Source organism: Hevea brasiliensis, chromosome 16 (genome assembly GCF_030052815.1).
Source record: "Hevea brasiliensis isolate MT/VB/25A 57/8 chromosome 16, ASM3005281v1, whole genome shotgun sequence".
Lineage (NCBI taxonomy): Eukaryota > Viridiplantae > Streptophyta > Magnoliopsida > Malpighiales > Euphorbiaceae > Hevea > Hevea brasiliensis.
Genome location: NC_079508.1, coordinates 58,138,829 through 58,157,438, shown reverse-complemented (window position 1 = coordinate 58,157,438; position 18,610 = coordinate 58,138,829). Strand labels below are relative to the sequence as shown.

Genomic DNA, 18,610 nt, shown 5'->3' with positions numbered 1-18,610 from the left:
CCCTACTCACTAGTGAAGTATGTATAATACAAACATAACCAGGCTCTGATACCAGGTTAGTACTGGGGGACCGACCTTATGAGGAATTTGGTGCGCTGACTGGGCAGGATATCCTTTTTGTGTTCAAGTGGTATCAGAGCCTCGTAACGGTCTGGGTTTACCCTTAAGGTCCCGGGTTCGAATGCCTGCGTTGTAAGTCTGCGCGCTAGCGTAGCATAGTGGGTTAGTACTGGGGGACCGACCTTATGAGGAATTTGGTGCGCTGACTGGGCAGGATATCCTACTCACCAGTGAAGCCTTGTTCACTCAACTACACGAAGCCCATATTTTCTCCAAGTTTGATCTTAAGGCTGGTTTTTGGCAATTGGGTATTAACCCCTCTGATAGGCCCAAGATTGCTTTCTGCATTCCCACGGCCCAATATCAATGAACAGTCCTTCCATTCGGCCTTAAGACGACATTCTACAGGATCCTTGCCTGTATTCCAGACCATGATGGTCCAGCCATTAGAAAAAGAGCAAGACGACTATCCCATTGGAGCAGTAACACCAGACAATCATTACATCTATCCTCAGAAAATAGATGGTCATTGCTCTTGGGATCTCCCAGGTTCTGGAGCATGCGACGAAGATTGTGACTGTCGTGACAATTACTGGGAAAATGAATATGACTATCCTCTGTCTGACAAAAATTGGAGGAAGCTCACCAAACAAACAAGAAGAGCCTCTTGCAAGCCACAACAAGTTCTCAGAAGAGACTATCCAGCTAGTAGCCCATGGATTGGTATCCATGAGGAAACCAAGCAGAAGAAGCCTCTTCCCATCTATGAGCTTGCCCTTGAGATCCCTGATGATGAACCAAGTCTAGATTTTGGACTACCAGGAGCTCCTCTTAAGGTCATGTGCTGACTCTCATGCACATTTTCACCATCACCACCCCCTATGGAAGAACCCGGAATTCTTTGTCAGTCTTCCATTCAAACTCAATCAAGATATCAATCCGACAAAAGCATCACACCCGGGAATGAATCCTATAGACTTGGTTCCCTTTCAATAATATTCTCTGAAGTTCTCTTCTATGGCTTTCTAAATTCTTCTCCTTCTCTCCGAAAACCTTTGAATGTATATCATACTCTTATAATCAGAGATACGTATGCTCTACACTTGCCTCTTTAAGAGGATCCTCTGTATCAGAAATATCTTTGTTTTGATATTAAGGTGCGACGGTCCCGTTATCACATGTATAATGAACAAAATGGCACAGCCAGAGAGTACCTATGGAGAGGGAAGAGGCATAGCATGAGTTCATTATATGTGTGGTAAGGGCTCCCGGCATATCTTTGTTAGTACTGGGGGCCCGACCTTATGAGGAATTTGGTGCGCTGACTGGACAGGATATCCTTTTTAGTTCAAGTGGTATCAGAGCCTCGTAACGGCCTGGGTTTGCCCTTGAGGTCCCGGGTTCGAATGCCTGCCCTGTGAATGTTAAGCACTGCGCGCTAGCGTACCGTGGTGGGTTAGTACTGGGGGATCGACCTTATGAGGAATTTGGTGCGATGACTCGCCTGGTAGTCCAAAATCTAGAATTGGTTCATCACCAAGACTTAACATGTTGATCAAAAGAATATGTTCAGGCCTCCAGAATGGATCAATGCTCTCTCCAGAGTTCATCTGCTGAACATTACGTAACCTTAGAAATCCCTCCTCAGCTTATCCCCAGATGGAGACAAGAAGGGTTTTCTCATCTCCACTTTGGAGCTGTTCGACTTATCCTCAGTCTACATGGACGACGAGGACTTCCAGTAACAACAAGAGTATCACTCCTTGATACGAGGTTTTTACAGTATGAACATGCAGTGATAGGGACATGTCTTACCCCTTTTCATGCAGGAAGTGTGGTATTGACGTTTTTTCCTAACTACAATCTTTCCCTTAGAGATCCACATCTCAGAACTGCTTTAAAAGTTCAAATCCAACTCACGGGTGCAGCCCAGTCACATCTTCCATGATGGCTACGTTACACCACCAGATTATCTATAGGCTGCAAGATCATGCAGTAGATCTATCTCAGCCATCTGTATCAAATGATGCTCTGCTTGTGCTAGCAGACACTGAGACCACTCCAACAATTGTTCAGATACCTAGGCAACTGCCTAGAAATGAGCTTGAACAGCTCATCCCAAAGGATTGGTTAACCAATTATGAAAGGCTTCATTCAACCTCCCAACCAATCCAGATCACAGAATCTTCTTTCAGAAGGAATCCTGATGGAACCGTGCAGACTTCCTTCCAGCCACCACGGCATTCTACAGAATCCTTGCCTGTATTCCAGACCATGATGGTCCAGCCATTAGAAAAAGAGCAAGACGACTATCCCATTGGAGCAGTAACACCAGACAATCATTACATCTATCCTCAGAAAATAGATGGTCACTGCCCCTGGGATCTCCCAGGTTCTGGAGCATGCGACGAAGATTGTGACTGTCGTGACAATTACTGGGAAAATGAATATGACCATTCTCTGTCTGACAAAAATTGGAGGAAGCTCACCAAACAAACAAGAAGAGCCTCTTGCAAGCCACAACAAGTTCTCAGAAGAGACTATCCAGATAGTAGCCCATGGATTGGTATCCATGAGGAAACCAAGCAGAAGAAGCCTCTTCCCATCTATAAGCTTGCCCTTGAGATCATCAGAAAGGAAGGAAAGAAACTACCCCCCTCTTAAACCAGTTTCTTCCCCTCAGACTTCACTTCCTTTGGTGCAACCCTGCATGATGTTCTCACCTTCCTCTTATGAAGCAGATTTTCCTTCATTAGCACAACAGACCGACCAGCAAACCAAAATCTCCACTAGACCTTTCATTCACTCAACTAAGGTTGATAGTGAAGGTCAGACAACCCCGATCACTCAAGCTGAAGAAGTTTTGAACTGGCAGACCAAGAATGCTGCTGTCCAGAATAAGGCACTACAGCGTATTAATTCCAAGATTGACCAGGTCCTTCACCAACCACAGATTCTACCAGTGGCACTACAGGCCCTACAGGGCCTCCTCAAGACCCCCATGTTGAGATCCCTGATGATGAACCAATTCTAGATTTTGGACTACCAGGCGCTCCATAACAAACCAGGCCCATGGTTCACCTTAGATAATGTTCCCCCATCAAAGTGGAGAGATCGCCTTGCAAAATTTAAAGCTTGGCTTAATGTCCAAATGCTCCGGGAAGGTGCTGACTCCCACACTATACTCAGAGAATTCATCTCTCGAACTGTTGGCACATTGCAAGATTGGTTTTCCTCCATTGGAGAATATCAGAAAGCTCAATTTTGCCACCTGACTCCCTTACAAGCAGTCAATGCTCTCTTTGCTGAGTTTCTCGGAGATGCATCCTTATACAGCAAGCAGTTAAGACAAGATTTCTTTGATATGCACTGCTGTTCTTTAAAAAGATCAGACATTGAAAAACACTACCAGCGCATGACTCAACGTTATTATCTGCTTAATGGTTACAATGATGTCAACCTCAGGCATACCTATATTGCCTCCCTACCAGAAGCATTACAACCAGAACTCCACAGAAGTATTGCTGCTACCAGAAGAGCAATGAATGCTATCACTATAGGGGAAATCCATCAAATGACTCTGGCCTGTCTGGACAACATGTGCGAACAACAAAAATTGTTCGAAGATATCATTGACAACAGCAAAGCTTTGAAGAATGTATGCCAGAAGTCTCACCTTGCCATTAAATGAAAGGAAAAGAACTGTGAATGCAAGCCAAAGAAGAAAACACATTACAAGAAGCATCCCTCTGGGTTCAAACCCCCTTTCAAGCAAAAGAAAGGAAGAAGGTTAGTCAGATACTTTCGAAACGGGTACAAAGAAGTCTGACAAGTGCTATGTCTGTGGCAATCGAGGTCATTATGCCAAGAACTGCCCAAAAAACCCCAATAAGGAAGGCAAGTTATTACAACACATACAGCAGGCTTCTCACATCTCCCTGGAGCATGATGATGTTGAATCCCTGTTCTCTGAACAGGATGAGCCCGATGAAGATACAGTCTTTGCCCTTGGAGTAGACACTGGATTAGAAGAAGATTACTCACTCACTTCAGAAGAATCCAGTTCAGATACTGAAGCCCATTACCCGTCTTACCTGGCCCAACATATCCAATCCTCCCAATCTACTAATGGCCCAGACACTATTCCAGTTCCTTTAGTCCCGATTCATATTCTTCCCAGCAAGTATGAACGGCCCATTAGTGTCATTGGCTTCCTGGATACTGGGGCTCACAAAAGCATGATGAACCCAGCCATCTTACCCTCAGAATACTGGTTCCCTCATGAAGAATACTTTAAGGCTGCAGATGGAAATGTTTTCAAAACTAGCCTCATCACTAAGCATCCAATTGGAATCTAGTTCTTCCCCACTTGTATCCTCTGGACTAGGGTCATCGGGTCGGATCTTCCTGACAAGGATCTGCTGATAGGCTTTGACTTCTATCAACAGGCGAAGCATTTGAAGATCCTCCCCACAGGATTGAAATATAAGAGGAATTTTCAGCCATTTACTTCTGTTCCAAGGTTATATTCTCTGGCTGATGCCTCAGCTGAATTCCAAGAGCACAAGGAGCTCCTCTTAAGGTCCTGTGCTGACTCTCATGCGCATTTTCACCATCACCACCCCCTATAGAAGAACCCAGAATTCTTTATCAGTCTTCCATGCAAACTCAATGAAGATATCAATCCGACAAAGGCATCACACCCGGGAATGAATCCTACAGACTTGGCTCTAGCCCAAGAAGAGTGCAAACAGCTTCTCTAACAAGGCCTCATAGAACCCACTTCCTCCCAATGGGCCTGCCAGGCCTTTTATGTTTAAAAAATATCGGAACGACTAAGAGGGAAGAAAAGACTTATCATAGATTACAAGCCTCTGAATCATTTCCTCCAAAATGACAAGTTCCCATTACCAAAGCCTGAAGCCTTGTTCACTCAACTACACGAAGCCCATATTTTCTCCAAGTTTGATCTTAAGGCTGGTTTTTGGCAATTGGGTATTAACCCCTCTGATAGGCCCAAGACTGCTTTCTGCATTCCCACGGCCCAATATCAATGGACAGTCCTTCCATTCGGCCTTAAGACGGCCCCATCAGTTTTCCAAAAGGCCATGACAAGGATATTCGAGCCCATACTACATAGTGCTCTTATTTATATAGACGATATCCTTCTCTTCTTCAAAGATGTTACGGCCCAAAGCACACTCCTCTCTACATTTCAACAATTGGTGGATTCCTATGGAATTATGCTATCAGAAAAGAAGAGCTCACTGGCCCAAACTGATATCGACTTCCTTGGAATGAAATTCAAGGATGGAAAATACCAACCGGGACCTCACATTGCAGAAGAATTACTGAAGTTTCCTGATAAGGACTTGACAGTAAAACAAATACAACAGTTCCTTGGTATTATCAATTACATCAGGAAGTTTATCCCGCATGTGGCCGCCCACACTTGCCAGCTGTCAAAGATGCTTAAAAAGGATGCCCCACCATGGAGGGAAGAACAGACATGTGCAGTCAAAAAATTAAAAGAAGTGGCTTTAAACCCGCCACCACTAAAGATTCCTAGCATTGGACACCGTATCCTTCAGACTGATGCTAGTGACACCCACTGGGGTGCAGTCCTCATCGAAGAGATTCAAGGAGAAAAGCATATCTGCGAACATGCTAGTGGAGAATTCCCAGAGCCTCAGAAACATTATCATTCAGTCTATAAAGAGATATTAGCTGTCAAAAATGGAATAAAGAAATTCGAATTTCATTTGATTGGCCACCATTTCACTGTGGTCATGGACAGCTCATCCTTCCCAAAGGTTCTAGACTTCAAAAACAAATCTCTTCCTGAATTACAATTACTGAGGCTTAAGGACTGGTTCGCCAAGTATAAATTCACAGTCCAGCATATCAGAGGGAAGCACAACTTGTTTCCTGATCTCCTATCCAGGCCAAAAACCCTCCACCTGATCCAATCTTCCTCTACACTCCCCTTGATCCTCATGGCATCGTCTTCATCCTCTCCACATACTCCTTCTCCAATGCATAATTTCCTGGTTCCTACTCCAGACAGTTTCCCTCCCGGATGCTCACCAAACCAGCCTATCACAAAAATGGCTAAGTTCGCAAGGGATCATCTATTTCACTACCTGAGTGCAAGAAACACACTAAAGGGATTACTCCCCTCCTCGACTGTCTTTATCCCTGACAACCCTTTCCTCACCTGTTTCAGTATCCACCCTGGCAGAGAACTCATCCTGGAAGAACTATGGCTCCTCTGGTGCATGGTTACTCTCTATTCTACAGGGATAGAATTCCCGCTCATGGCCCTGTATCAGTATGTTATGAACAACACCAACAGAACTCTCCTGTTTAGATTTCTGAAATGGTTCAAGCCCATTTCAGCATGGCGCTACAGTCTAAAGCGCATCATAGACACCAATGGAATAGAAGACAGGCCCATCGCTACTCAGCCCAACATCAGAACCATGTTCATTTTTCACAGGCCTTTCTCTAGAAGGCCCGATGGACTCCTCTGAACCCAAAACACTGAATACGAGTGGAGGACTTACGTGGTATCAATTATTGACAAAGAGGCCATGGGACCCTTGAGGAAACAACTAGCTGAATATCTTTGTGAAATCAACGGCTATTATTGTCTGGTACCTCCCCATGTGAATTGTACATCACTTGGTCCCATCCAGTCTCTCACTGATGAGCCTATTGACTGGACCCATCCCATGTGGCAAGATTCCCAGGATCCAATGGACACAGAGTCAAGAGATGCCATTCAAAGCGCTAACCCACCATCTCCTGCACACAGACAGTGGCCAAAGGACTTTTTTGGAATCGACTCTGATGACTCCGACTTTGACACCCTCAATCTGTTCACCACTCCATGATAAAAGTTTAAGTTTGTCAGTCAATAATGTAATAATGTGTCCATCTTCATTTTGCTTTCCTTTATGTTGCTTTAAGAGTGTCGGTAGCCAGTTTCTAACCGGTTGCCTGTAATGTTAAGAGCCTCCTCGCCTATATAAGGAGTTGCTCTCTTCAGTTGTAATCAGACTTGGTTCCCTTTCAATAAAATTCTCTGAAGTTCTCTTCTATGGCTTTCTAAATTCTTCTCCTTCTCTCCGAAAACCTTTGAATGTGTATCATACTCTTATAATCAGAGATACGTATGCTCTACACTTGCCTCTTTAAGAGGATCCTGTGTATCAGAAATATCTTTATTTTGATATTAAGGTACGACGGTCCCGTTATCACATGTATAATGAACAAAAGGGCACAGCCAAAGAGTACCTATGGAGAGGGAAGAGGCATAGCATGAGTTCATTATATGTTTGGTAAGGGCTCCTGGCATATCTTTGGTATCAGAGCCTCGTAGCGGCCTGGGTTTGCCCTTGAGGTCCCGGGTTCGAATGCCTGCCCTGTGAATGTTAAGCACTGCGCACTAGCGTAGCGTGGTGGGTTAGTACTGGAGGACCGACCTTATGAGGAATTTGGTGCGCTGACTGGACATGATATCCTTTTGTTCCCTCTTAGTCGCAAAGTGGTAAGACATGTCCCTATCACTGCATGTTCATACTGTAAAAACCTCGTATCAAGGAGTGATACTCTTGCTGTTACTGGAAGTCCTCGTTGTCCATGTAGACTGAGGATAAGTCGAACAGCTCCAAAGTGGAGATAAGAAAACAGGTTGGAGAATCTCTTCTTCCTCTTCTTAGTCCATACAACATTTACAGACGATCTGGATCTTTGACCAGATCTATCAGATCTCTTATTTCTTCCAGAAGATCTTTGTCAAAAGAATATGTTCAGGCCTCCAGAATGGATCAATGCTCTCTCCAGAGTTCATCTGCTGAAATCATGCAGGGTTGCACCAAAGGAAGTGAAGTCGGAGGGGAAGAAACTGGTTTGAGAGGGGGTAGTTTCTTTCCTTCCTTTCTGATGATCTCAAGGGCAAGCTTATAGATGGGAAGAGGCTTCTTCTGCTTGGTTTCCTCATGGATACCAATCCATGGGCTACTATCTGGATAGTCTCTTCTGAGAACTTGTTGTGGCTTGCAAGAGGCTCTTCTTGTTTGTTTGGTGAGCTTCCTCCAATATTTATATATTTATATATAATTTTATATTAAATAATATGTATATTATACAAGTATGAAAAATTACCGAGCGCACTCGCAACATTAAATTTTAAAATACTCCATACACTCGCATATTATACTACCAGTGTATTTTATATGTAGCCATCATCGTGTAGAAATTGGGGTGACCACGATCCATTTTCAAATCGGAGCCAAATCGAAATTAGTTCGATTAAAATCGAATCGAAGCCAGTTAAAATTGAAATCCATTTTGAACCAGATCAAAATCATCTATCTATAGTTTGATTCAAATTCATATTTTTCAGGAACTGTGAACTGGCGATTCCAAATCAAACTGAACCGATGATTTCGAACTGGATCAAATAAGCAATTTAAACACAATAAATTCAATAAATATCTCACCCCACTTATAATTCATTTATATAAATCTTAAATTCTCTACACAATTATTCTCTACACTTTTTTTTAATTCTTAATACTCTCAATTTCTCTTAAATTCTCCAAATAATTATTTTTTTCTCTTTTCAATTCATAATACTCTCTCAATTTCCTTTGCTTACTGAAATTTTCAATATTATCTGAATTACTTTGTCATTATTTTATATTCTCAATAAAATTTTCAATACCTCCTATTTTATATATATATATATATATTTTTTTTATTTATAAGGACAAGCAATAAAACTGAATTTCTCTCTCTAAATCCTAAAGAAATACATTGACAAAATTACACTTATACACATTTTTTAATTTCTTAAAAAAAAATTCATCTCCTCTTCTTTAAGAAATTTAATTCTTTTTATTATTAAATTTTTCTTAAAGATAAATTATTTTCATTTTCTTAAAAAATTTTTAAAAAAAATTAAAAATATTTTTACAAATATAACTTAAATTTTAAACCAATAAAATTTTCATCTAAATCACCCTTAAATTGCTCTCAAATCTTAAATCGTCTTTTTTTAAACTGCCCTTCAAATAATTTTAAACCAAAGCTCAAACCGAAACCAGCAATTCAGAAAACATCAAGTTTGACTCAAATTTATAATTTCATTAAACCCAAACCAGTGATTCAAATTTCATTAAATCCAAACTAGTTATTCAAAAATCATAACCGATAATTCTTAAACCGTGACCACCCCCACATAAAAATAATATATTATAAGATATGCAACGAAAATTGTCAAATACTTTGATGTGATATGAATTTAATTTAACAAATAAAAAGTTATAAATATTCATAAAATACATCCATTATATAAGGCCTACAGAAATCGATTAACTTGTAATTCCAATTATCAAACTGATGCAAAGATTGAGGGTCTTTTTGCCGACAAATTAAAACACAAGCAGTAAAGCACCACCATATCGCAACTCTTCAACTACGAATCTCATCTTTTATTTGATCAAGGCACACCCATTTTCATATTTCCTTAGCAACTGTAGTTCAGCAATTCGAGATCAGACAACCCAGAAATAAGAGAAAACATTAATTAAGGACGGTTGGTATCATGTTACCAAAACCTCAAAAAAATAGACAAACTTGAACTTTGTACTTGGTTAATTTCCTAAACCATCAATAATTTGTGGTGAATGACTTTGTAGTAAACCAATAAGCAGATAGGTTTTCAACATTGCGCTTACCCAAGAACATAAGCACATAAGCCCTGCTCCACAGGACTAGTCAATGGCAGCAATTATATTTGAATCAATAACATGAAAGGCATTTGTCATCCAATCATCCCATCACATCTTGATGGCCTCATACCTTTCACCAATTGCTCCTCCTTTCTGTTTCTGGAACTGGATGTACCGCAGTGTGCTGGCAAAGAAAGCATCAGCAGCAGGGTCTGGTGTACTAGAGTCACTTTGCATCTCAGTGTTAATCAATTCAATCAGGCTCTGTATTGCAGCAGCAGTTACCTGTGGGTTCCCCTTCTCGAAGAAATAGAGATACCTTCAAATACAACAGAATGTTAGGATTTCTATATTCAGAGTTCTAAAGTCAAAACAAAATTAAACAAATTGAACCAGTAATAATCCAGTAGATTCAGATAAGGAACAATTACTTGCTCAGAATCTCAACAAAGAGTGTGACTGATCCAGTGCTACCTCGTGTTGCATTGGACATTTGTTGAGCAGCATTTGCAATTCTTAGAGCACGCTTTAGGCAAATTAGAACCCTGGCACAAATAAATATATTGCAAATTAATAATGATACATAAGTAAACAGAATTCTTGCCTCACCCCCTTCCCCAAAATAAATAAATAAATAAAGAAGAGGGGGGAGGGGGGGGAAGGGAGAGCCAAAATAACGGTCTCCTGGTATCCTCTTTTACTGAGAAAAATGTCACTGTGATGCAAGGCCCAATAGAACATCACATCGAGGCACTAGTTGATTAGATGCTGCTATCAAAGTAAAATTGCAAACGTCTGACCATGGTGATCATTTTTGGCCTTTATCAATGCTTAATGCTTGTTACCCACCTCTCTCCATCTTTCATGTTATCTTGATCATCAACCCAAAAAAGATGTGCACAACTATATACAGCTCTGCACTGATCAGGCTTCTTTAAAAGCTTAGCAGAATACTGCACCATGCAAAGGTCTCATATCAGTACAAAATGCCCTGAATGTATAGTAGGCTAAAAATTAAGATAAATTACTAAATGCTGCTATGATTACCCCCGTGGCTTTGTGTGTCAATGTATCTCTATTCTCAATACCAAAGACATGCATCCTTCGTAGAGTCCCTATTATTAAATGCAGCGCAGTCACCTGTGCTTTGGAATCCTGTTATAGCAAGGGTGAATTAATTAGTTAAATGAAAGAGTAGACGTTAATGTATTTGAGCCAGAATCCATGAAGGTTGATCATTTACAAAGGTGGGGAACAACATACTGAGACTTCTTCTTCATATAGAATATATGCTTGGGTAAAAAATTCATATGCAACAGGTTCTAAATCAGAGTCATTGGCAGCCTGACCAAAAAACAACCCCAAAAAAAAAAAAAAAAATAAAATAAAATAGAACATCAGGATTCGACATGAAGGATTGTAAAATGGACCCTCAAGTATTGATGCGCTGTGTATCAGTATACCTCTGCACATTGTAAGTACAGCTGTAATGCTAGTTCAGGTGCTGGGACAGTTGACAGCACCTCAATTGTCTGAAACAAAAAGGTTTGCATCACCAAATATACAGGAAAGATATTAACATGCCTTTATATGAGACACGAAGACAGCATAAAATAAAATATACCTGATTCAAAAGCTGAAAAATTTTCTTTGGCGTAGTCAATGACTCATCTCCAAAAGGATTTTCATCTTGGCCTTCATCTTGGCCTTGCAGTCGCCTAACCAACTGCTCACACAAACAACATACTGACGATATGTTGTAAACCAGAAATTGCACTGCTAAAAGATGAAACAGCATGCCACTATAGCCTTCAGTCAATAAAGCTTTAATAAGGATTATCACAAACAGAGTTATCGATGCGGACAGAAAAGATTGAGGAACTTGTTTTTCCTTGGGAGGGGATTGGAGATAACCTTAATTGGCAGATGTCAAAGGAAATATTTTTCAGTTATTTTATCATGAAAAACAGCACGATTCACAACAAGTAATTGGCTATTATGCATGCTGCCAATGCAGAAGATGAAGTGGTTGTCCCTATTCTAGGACTTGCAACTGGAATTTTATCATTTAAAACACATTGGCATTAGGCAGAGAAGCAAACCTTAAGAGAAGAAAAGACAAGAGGAGGAATAGTGAAGGGTAAACGCTTTGGTCCCCCAGTCATGAACTGCCTCCTTACTGTACATATGATCTGCAATATTAAGCAGAAGATAAGAAAACTGAAATAAAGTAGGCAACAATTCAAATCCAACCATATGAAATATCGTAAGTGATAAAACAATAATACCAAAATAAAAATGTTCAAAATTAGAAGTTACAAAAATAAGTTAGAAGTCATAGAAAATGTTGAAGATACCAATTTAACCTTTAGAAAGATAAATGATGTTCATATTGCAATAAATCATGTACCTTGTACATTTCCACTGGATCATCATTATGCAGCATCTGAATAAGACGTGCAACGGAATTCTGCTCCTCTTTGAAATCATCTTCATCAACCTAAAGGTGGAGAAACAAAATACTTTACATTGAAAAACACTAATAGGTGTGATGGCTGAGTTTCAATAAGCATACCAGAAGAAAGAAGAAAAATAGTCATTAAATGCAACCAGCATCAACAAACCACAGCATGCATTGATGGAAAATTCAAACAGGCTATAAAGATCCATTTCTCATGATCATGCAACATATTATGTAACAGCAAATAACCTCTTCATGATTTCCATCCAAATCCTTGATAAGCCCTGTTATTAATTCAAATAATGCCTCAACCTACATAAAAATAAATAAATAAATAAATAAATAACATGAGCAAAGTATGATTATGAACAGAGTTTTGAAGGCAAAGAAGAGAAAGGGAGAGAAAAATACCTTGTCGGCAGTAGAAATTCGTGTGTTGTTTTTCATAATACTTTGAATTATGACAGTTGCCATGATTTTATTCGTTTCATTGTCAAGGTATTCCATGACATGGTGGTAGTTTGAAAGCTTCAATGCAGTGACAACATCATTATATTTCTCCAATGGAGCACTTAAAAGTGCTACAATTTGTTTCGTGGCTCTGCTGTCTTCAAGCTTTCCTTTGCTTGATAATTTCTTAACACATGCTCCCTGATCAATTGAGACAAGAAATCACTTTAATACACAAAAAAATTTAAACGAGACACGCAGATCACTGCAACCATAAGTTGGTTTCCATAATATCACCATGACAGCAAGTGAACAGTAACAATAACACTTACAAGGATCTTGATAAAACTGAGGTTAGATAGTCACACAAATTTGCTAAGGGATATAGGTTAAAACATATTTGCTATGAAATATAACACCAAGCACATATTTGTTACTTCAATGACTTTTTCACCTAGATCCAATTCCATTCCCAACCACAATGTCCCACACTAAGCATGATTCACACTTCCCCTGTCAGCATGCCATCAAACCAATTGAAACTCAAAATTTTGAAGCAATAACCATGTGAACAGGTCATTCAAGGAGAAAAAGTCAGGAAACATCTAGATTATGAACACCCTATGCAATAGCAGTAACAAAGTGAAAACTAGCTTTTCTTTTGAATACGTTTTTTTAAAGGAATAAAATAGTTAAATTTTACTCAAAATCTAAACTACAGTCAATCTCTGCAATGCAGGTTCCTAATTTCTTACAAAAAGAAAAATAGTTCCTATTTTTCTGAACCAAACTGACAGTTCAACACAAATGCGCAAGTGAGATCATCCATGAAATGTTTGGAAAAGCACAATAATCATTTACAATATCTTATATCAAGCTTGTTTTGTAAATTAATTTTCTTCACAGTATTTGCAATAGTTTTCACTTCATAATTCTCAGGAAAAACAAATTTGAAAATGCAAAAATAGTTGAGTGACACATACCAACACTTGATCTGCATAATCCAGCCGGTCAGGATGAACATGGAGAGTAAATGTAAGGAGAGATGAATATAAGGTCACGGCTCCGAAGATAGGCATATCAACCTGTGCTTCTATGACCTGCACCAATACGTAATATATTTCCAGGTTTAAGTATATATTCAATAATTTAATAATAAAAAAATTGTTATCACCGACATGCCATTAAATGCCCTTTACCACAGAAAATGAAAACAAACATGGGTGCCTAAATAATGCAAAAATTTCAATATTATCATTTATTTAATCTTACCTTCCCTATGACATTGTTCAATTTTGAAAAAGCTTCTACTTGCAAGAACTCGGGTAAAACTTCTGCACTTGAAGCTGCATAATTTGAGAGTCTCTCCATCAATCTAGAGAGCACTGTCTTGATATCAACAGATGGCTGTAAAACATAAAAACACAACGAGGAGCAGACTAAGTTGCTGTAGTTGTCGCATCAGACCAAAGAACAGATATCATTGAAAAGCCAATGTAGGACCATGTCAACAAATGCATCAAACAAATAACAAAAACTAACAAGAAGTTCATACCTGAAGCTGAGGACAGGCACCCAACAACACTTCAAGAGTTTGCAAGTGATACTCATCTGGAAAGACCTGAATAATGCAATCCATCAAATAGAACTGAGCAAGTTCATCTTTACAATTGACAACCTGTCAAATAATTGAGATCCAATATTTAGTCCAAGATATGGCAACTATACATCATGTAGAAAAAACACAACTTTAGAAACACATACTATCAATGAAGAAATAAAGGATCAAACCTGTTCAAGGACTCTTGGAAGTACAGTATCTTTGTACATATCAAGGTCAACACCTTCTATCTGACTGAGGACATGCAGATTCTTCCCAACCTATTAAAGATCAGGGACCAAACACTTAGCTGTCCATGTGTACAGCACAAACTACACAGTTGCATTGTGGAAATTAACCATTTACAGGTTTTTGGTATTACAAGATCACGTAGCTCGCTCCTTCCTTTCTCCCGCTTCTCCTTTTCCCGGGCAGGTCCCTGCAGACCAGAAAGCCCGACAGCAAGCCTCAACTCAGGGATCAGCTAAGAGTATGAATGATTCACAAGCAGTATAAGACCTGCATGACCAGAAATCATGCCCCCATGATACATGTTACCTTTACGACATGCAAGTATTGAGATGCATGCCAAACATGAGAGCAAGTAGTCATAGATATTTCAACCAACCTGATGTTGCATCCGCACCCACAGCTTGTTCATCTCAGTGAAATTTTGCAGCACAAACTCCACAGCATCCATGACTGTGTCAGCATCCCTGAAGGGATTCAAGGAATCAATACACCTGTCAGTTCCAATCACAATCCACAACAGGAGTACAAATGAAGGAATGAAACAATGGCTATATTATTATTCTATCAGCTTGGTGCTATAACATGAGTTGAAGGGTCCAGACTCCAAATGCTATTGCACTAACGAGCACAAAAAGCACTTCAAAGCTATCAAAGCTATTTGCATTTCTTAATACAACTACAAAGATCGTTTTGCCTTCTTGTTCTGCCACACATGACGCAACACATAAATTATCTGGGGTTATTATAATCATATGATTCTGAATGCAAGTCAATTTCCCAAACTAGCGATTTGAATCTAGAGGGCAAATCACAAATACGCCTGAATTGATGCCGTCTTGAATAAATTAATTGGTTGATTCACTTAATTCTTTCCTTATCAGGTTTGTGCAACTAGGACCCACATTTCTTGCTTTCCAAGCACATTTTCAGTTGCCATATGATCACTCCGTATTTGTGTGTACATATATGATTAGATTCTTGATTCGGACCTCGATTTGACAAGATCTACCTCAAGTCATCTAAACATGGCCTGACCAAGACTGGAGCCACTCAACTCAACCGGTGGCAAGACCACTAAATTCTCTCTCCAAAACCACAGAAATAAACAACTTTCACCTAAAAGGTTAAAGAAACCAATAACAACCATATAATATCCTTAGTCCTTACCCTTCATACTCAGAACCAATGTCAGGTAACTTATCCCTACTGACTTGAGAAAGATAACTCCTTAAGAAGAGCCCGCGTACAGGATGCTGAATGCCACGACACATTTCCACAAGATCCTTAAGAACATCCTTTGCAGGAGCTTCTTTAGACTTTATGTATACAGACCCTACAGTACAGAGGAGATACCTGAAAGATGGACCAGCATAGAGTAAAATAAAAATAGTGTTAGCACTTGGGACAAATACCATTTATTAAATTGACCGAAATCTCTTGACTTATGCTCCTTACAAAAAGTATGCATATACACATGCATGCATGTATTTATATTCTTTACAAAATATATTATTTAGATGTAGATTCTTGACTAAGCAGAATAGTTAATTCTATAAACATATAAGCATAATAGTTAATTCTATACACATTATCTTCTAAATTACAAAATATTTTTGCTATATCCCAACAAAATGAAATCAAACCACACATGCATGCATGTATTTATATTCTTTACAAAATATATTGTTTAGATTTAGATTTTTGACTAAGCAAAATAATAGTTAATTCTATGAACATTTCATGTGTTCCAACTTGCAAAATAATTTTGCTACTCCCAACCAAATGAAATGAAACTAGAAGTGTGATACAAACAGCCCAGATTGTCTTTGCCTATTAATGTCAATATAGCAGTTATTTTTGAATTAACACATAATTGCCTTAGAATGACCAAATTTATCAAGATTGTTGACTCCTAAGAACTTTTGATACCTACCTAAATTAATATATACCAGTGGTGCCTACAACTTTTCAAATTTTCATGCCCCTATGCTTGGTCAGTGTACTTTATAAAGAGAATTTGGCTCATAGAACAGAAAACTTTAATATCATACGACAATATATTTTAGGAGTCAATTGCCTTGTTTGCAAGAGCATGATCAACTAATCATGAGCCAAGAGCGTAAGCAACCAATCATTAGGATCTAACATAACAGGTGAGTCTGGATAAAAATAATCTAAATAAAAAAAGGGTTAGAGGTAATTGCTTGCTTAGACTTTATGTGAGCATAGGTCTTTAGGTGTTATCTTCATATTTTCTGCTAACACATATGAAGGAATTCAAGCCATATGCTAACAGTATGAAGAAGATTGAAGAAAAAACTTGAAAATGAGAATGGACTTACAATCTAGGCAATATGTTACCAGCATGCTGTACAAGTTCATACAAATCAATAATCGAGCAACCACGCCGCGTCTCTTCCTTGAAGAACAGCTCCAGCTTCCTCAATTCATCAAATGCTCGCATGTCTATGGCATCAAAGCACATATCACAAACCAAAATTTCTACACCATCCTCCTTCAAATCAAGTATCAATCGAACAAGATCGAAAAAAAAAATCTAGAAATTAGATCTCGAAGGACGAGCCCTTACAAAGTTCATAGTACTTGTGAGGGGAGAGCTTCGAAGTCCGCAGTTCTGAGAGCATCTGTGCTGAATACTTCAAAGCGTCTCTAAGGTTGTTCGAGTCCTGAACAAATTAGGGTTTTCGATAAGTGAATTCACTCTCCTCGGAGATATGTAGCGAATTTTCAGTAGTTTTCTCGATAAACTAACAATAAAGTGGAAAAATGGGTTTACCAAAGCCCGATGCATATAGAAGGCGTTCTGTTGAAGGCCGGCAATTCCTGCCGCTAGCCACTTCTCTTCGTCTTCCACTCCGTCAGCGATCATCTTCTCTCTGTCTCTTTCTCCCTCTCCCTAACAAGATCTTAATTGTAATCGAGGTTGCGTTTTGACTTGCTTGTTAGTTTGTATCCGACGAACCCCGAGCTCAAGGTCCTCAACCGCCCGTCAATTACTTACAGCCTGGATCGCTGTGATCCTGTGCTCTTCAGGTCTATTGTTGGCCTTGGTCTCCACCGCTCGCTCAATTGCGGAAAGAGATAACTGAGCTGATCGAATCTAAGCCGTCCATTCTGTTGAATCTAGCGGAACTGTTGTTCTACCTTCTAGGCGTTCCATCCTTTGTCACCTGGCCACGGTCTCGGGTAAATTTTACCCTTCATGCGTGCTGACCTTAAGCCATGTAAAATATTAATGTAAATCTTCCCCACCTATTTTAGTCACTGTTGAAATTATTGTTAATAAAAAATATTTTTTAAATGCATTAGTTAATATATTAAAATTTGATTTAAAATTAAATGTAATGTATTGTAATTATAAAAATTTTAAAATAATAAAATAATTTTCCTTAAACCACATTTAAAATTAAACTTTTTAAAATACACTTTTTTATTTAAAATTTTGATGTTAAATAGGACTTGATTTATTTTAAATTTACGCTAAGATTCTATTTATTTTATAAAAAATAATTTATATGAAAAAAATATTTTTTATGAAAATTATTTTTTCAAAAAAATATTCTCTATAAAAATATTTTTTATTATTTAATTATAAAATTAAAATAATAATATATATTTATATTTTGTACAAAAATATTTCCATTCACTTGTTTTTTAATCCCTAAACATTAAAAAAAATTGCAAAAAATTAGAAAATATTTTCTAAAAACAAATAGTCTTAACTTAATCAACCCTTTCTTCATCTAGGCAATCTTGTAGGCCATACATTGTTAAAAGAAAATCACTTGAAGAAATATTTGACACTATTCTAATCATTCCTTACTCCGAATAAATAAAATAAGTCATTCTTTGACTTAAAAAAAAAATCACTACTTTACTCAATAGTCAAATTTTTTTAATAAAAATTTGATAATTTATTAATAAGAATCATTGTATAAATATAATATGATTTTTTTATAAAATAAAAAAAAATACAAACGTCACAATTAAAATCTTTTATTTTATAATAATTTGAATATAGCATAA

At 38.4% G+C, this 18,610-nt stretch overlaps 1 protein-coding gene across 2 annotated transcripts; it reads right to left on the bottom strand.

Moving 5' to 3' along the window:
• Nucleotides 1–9,539: 9,539 nt before the first annotated feature.
• LOC110637303 (vacuolar protein sorting-associated protein 35A) lies at nt 9,540–17,664 on the bottom strand. Of its 2 annotated transcripts, XR_002491492.2 has the most exons (22): nt 17,361–17,664; nt 17,154–17,250; nt 16,906–17,029; nt 15,731–15,916; nt 14,940–15,027; nt 14,694–14,750; nt 14,503–14,592; nt 14,267–14,389; nt 13,984–14,118; nt 13,695–13,811; nt 12,673–12,912; nt 12,511–12,573; nt 12,211–12,300; nt 11,903–11,992; nt 11,425–11,526; nt 11,264–11,332; nt 11,064–11,144; nt 10,848–10,955; nt 10,650–10,753; nt 10,232–10,345; nt 9,807–10,119; nt 9,540–9,602 (listed from the first exon to the last, which is right to left on the bottom strand). XR_002491492.2 is itself a non-coding variant. In XM_021787337.2 (21 exons), the coding sequence occupies exons 1-21, from the start codon at nt 17,451–17,453 to the stop codon at nt 9,909–9,911; spliced, it is 2,382 nt and encodes a 793-aa protein (XP_021643029.1). In that variant the 5' UTR covers nt 17,454–17,664; the 3' UTR covers nt 9,540–9,908. The 2 variants fall into 2 exon arrangements, 1 of the variants encoding a protein (XP_021643029.1); XM_021787337.2 differs by having other exon boundaries at nt 9,540–10,119.
• Between the last annotated feature and the right edge of the window lie 946 nt (nt 17,665–18,610).

What these genes read in the sequence shown, in the direction of transcription:
- LOC110637303 (XM_021787337.2), bottom strand. Translation starts at nt 17,453, where the DNA reads ATGATCGCTGACGGAGTGGAAGACGAAGAGAAGTGGCTAGCGGCAGGA. An exon ending in TCACAAGTACTATGAACTTT is followed by an intron (nt 17,030 to 17,153) that starts GTAAGGGCTCGT and finishes TTGATGCCATAG; the next exon opens with ACATGCGAGCATTTGATGAA. An exon ending in GAATTTCTACTGCCGACAAG is followed by an intron (nt 12,574 to 12,672) that starts GTATTTTTCTCT and finishes ATTTTTATGTAG; the next exon opens with GTTGAGGCATTATTTGAATT.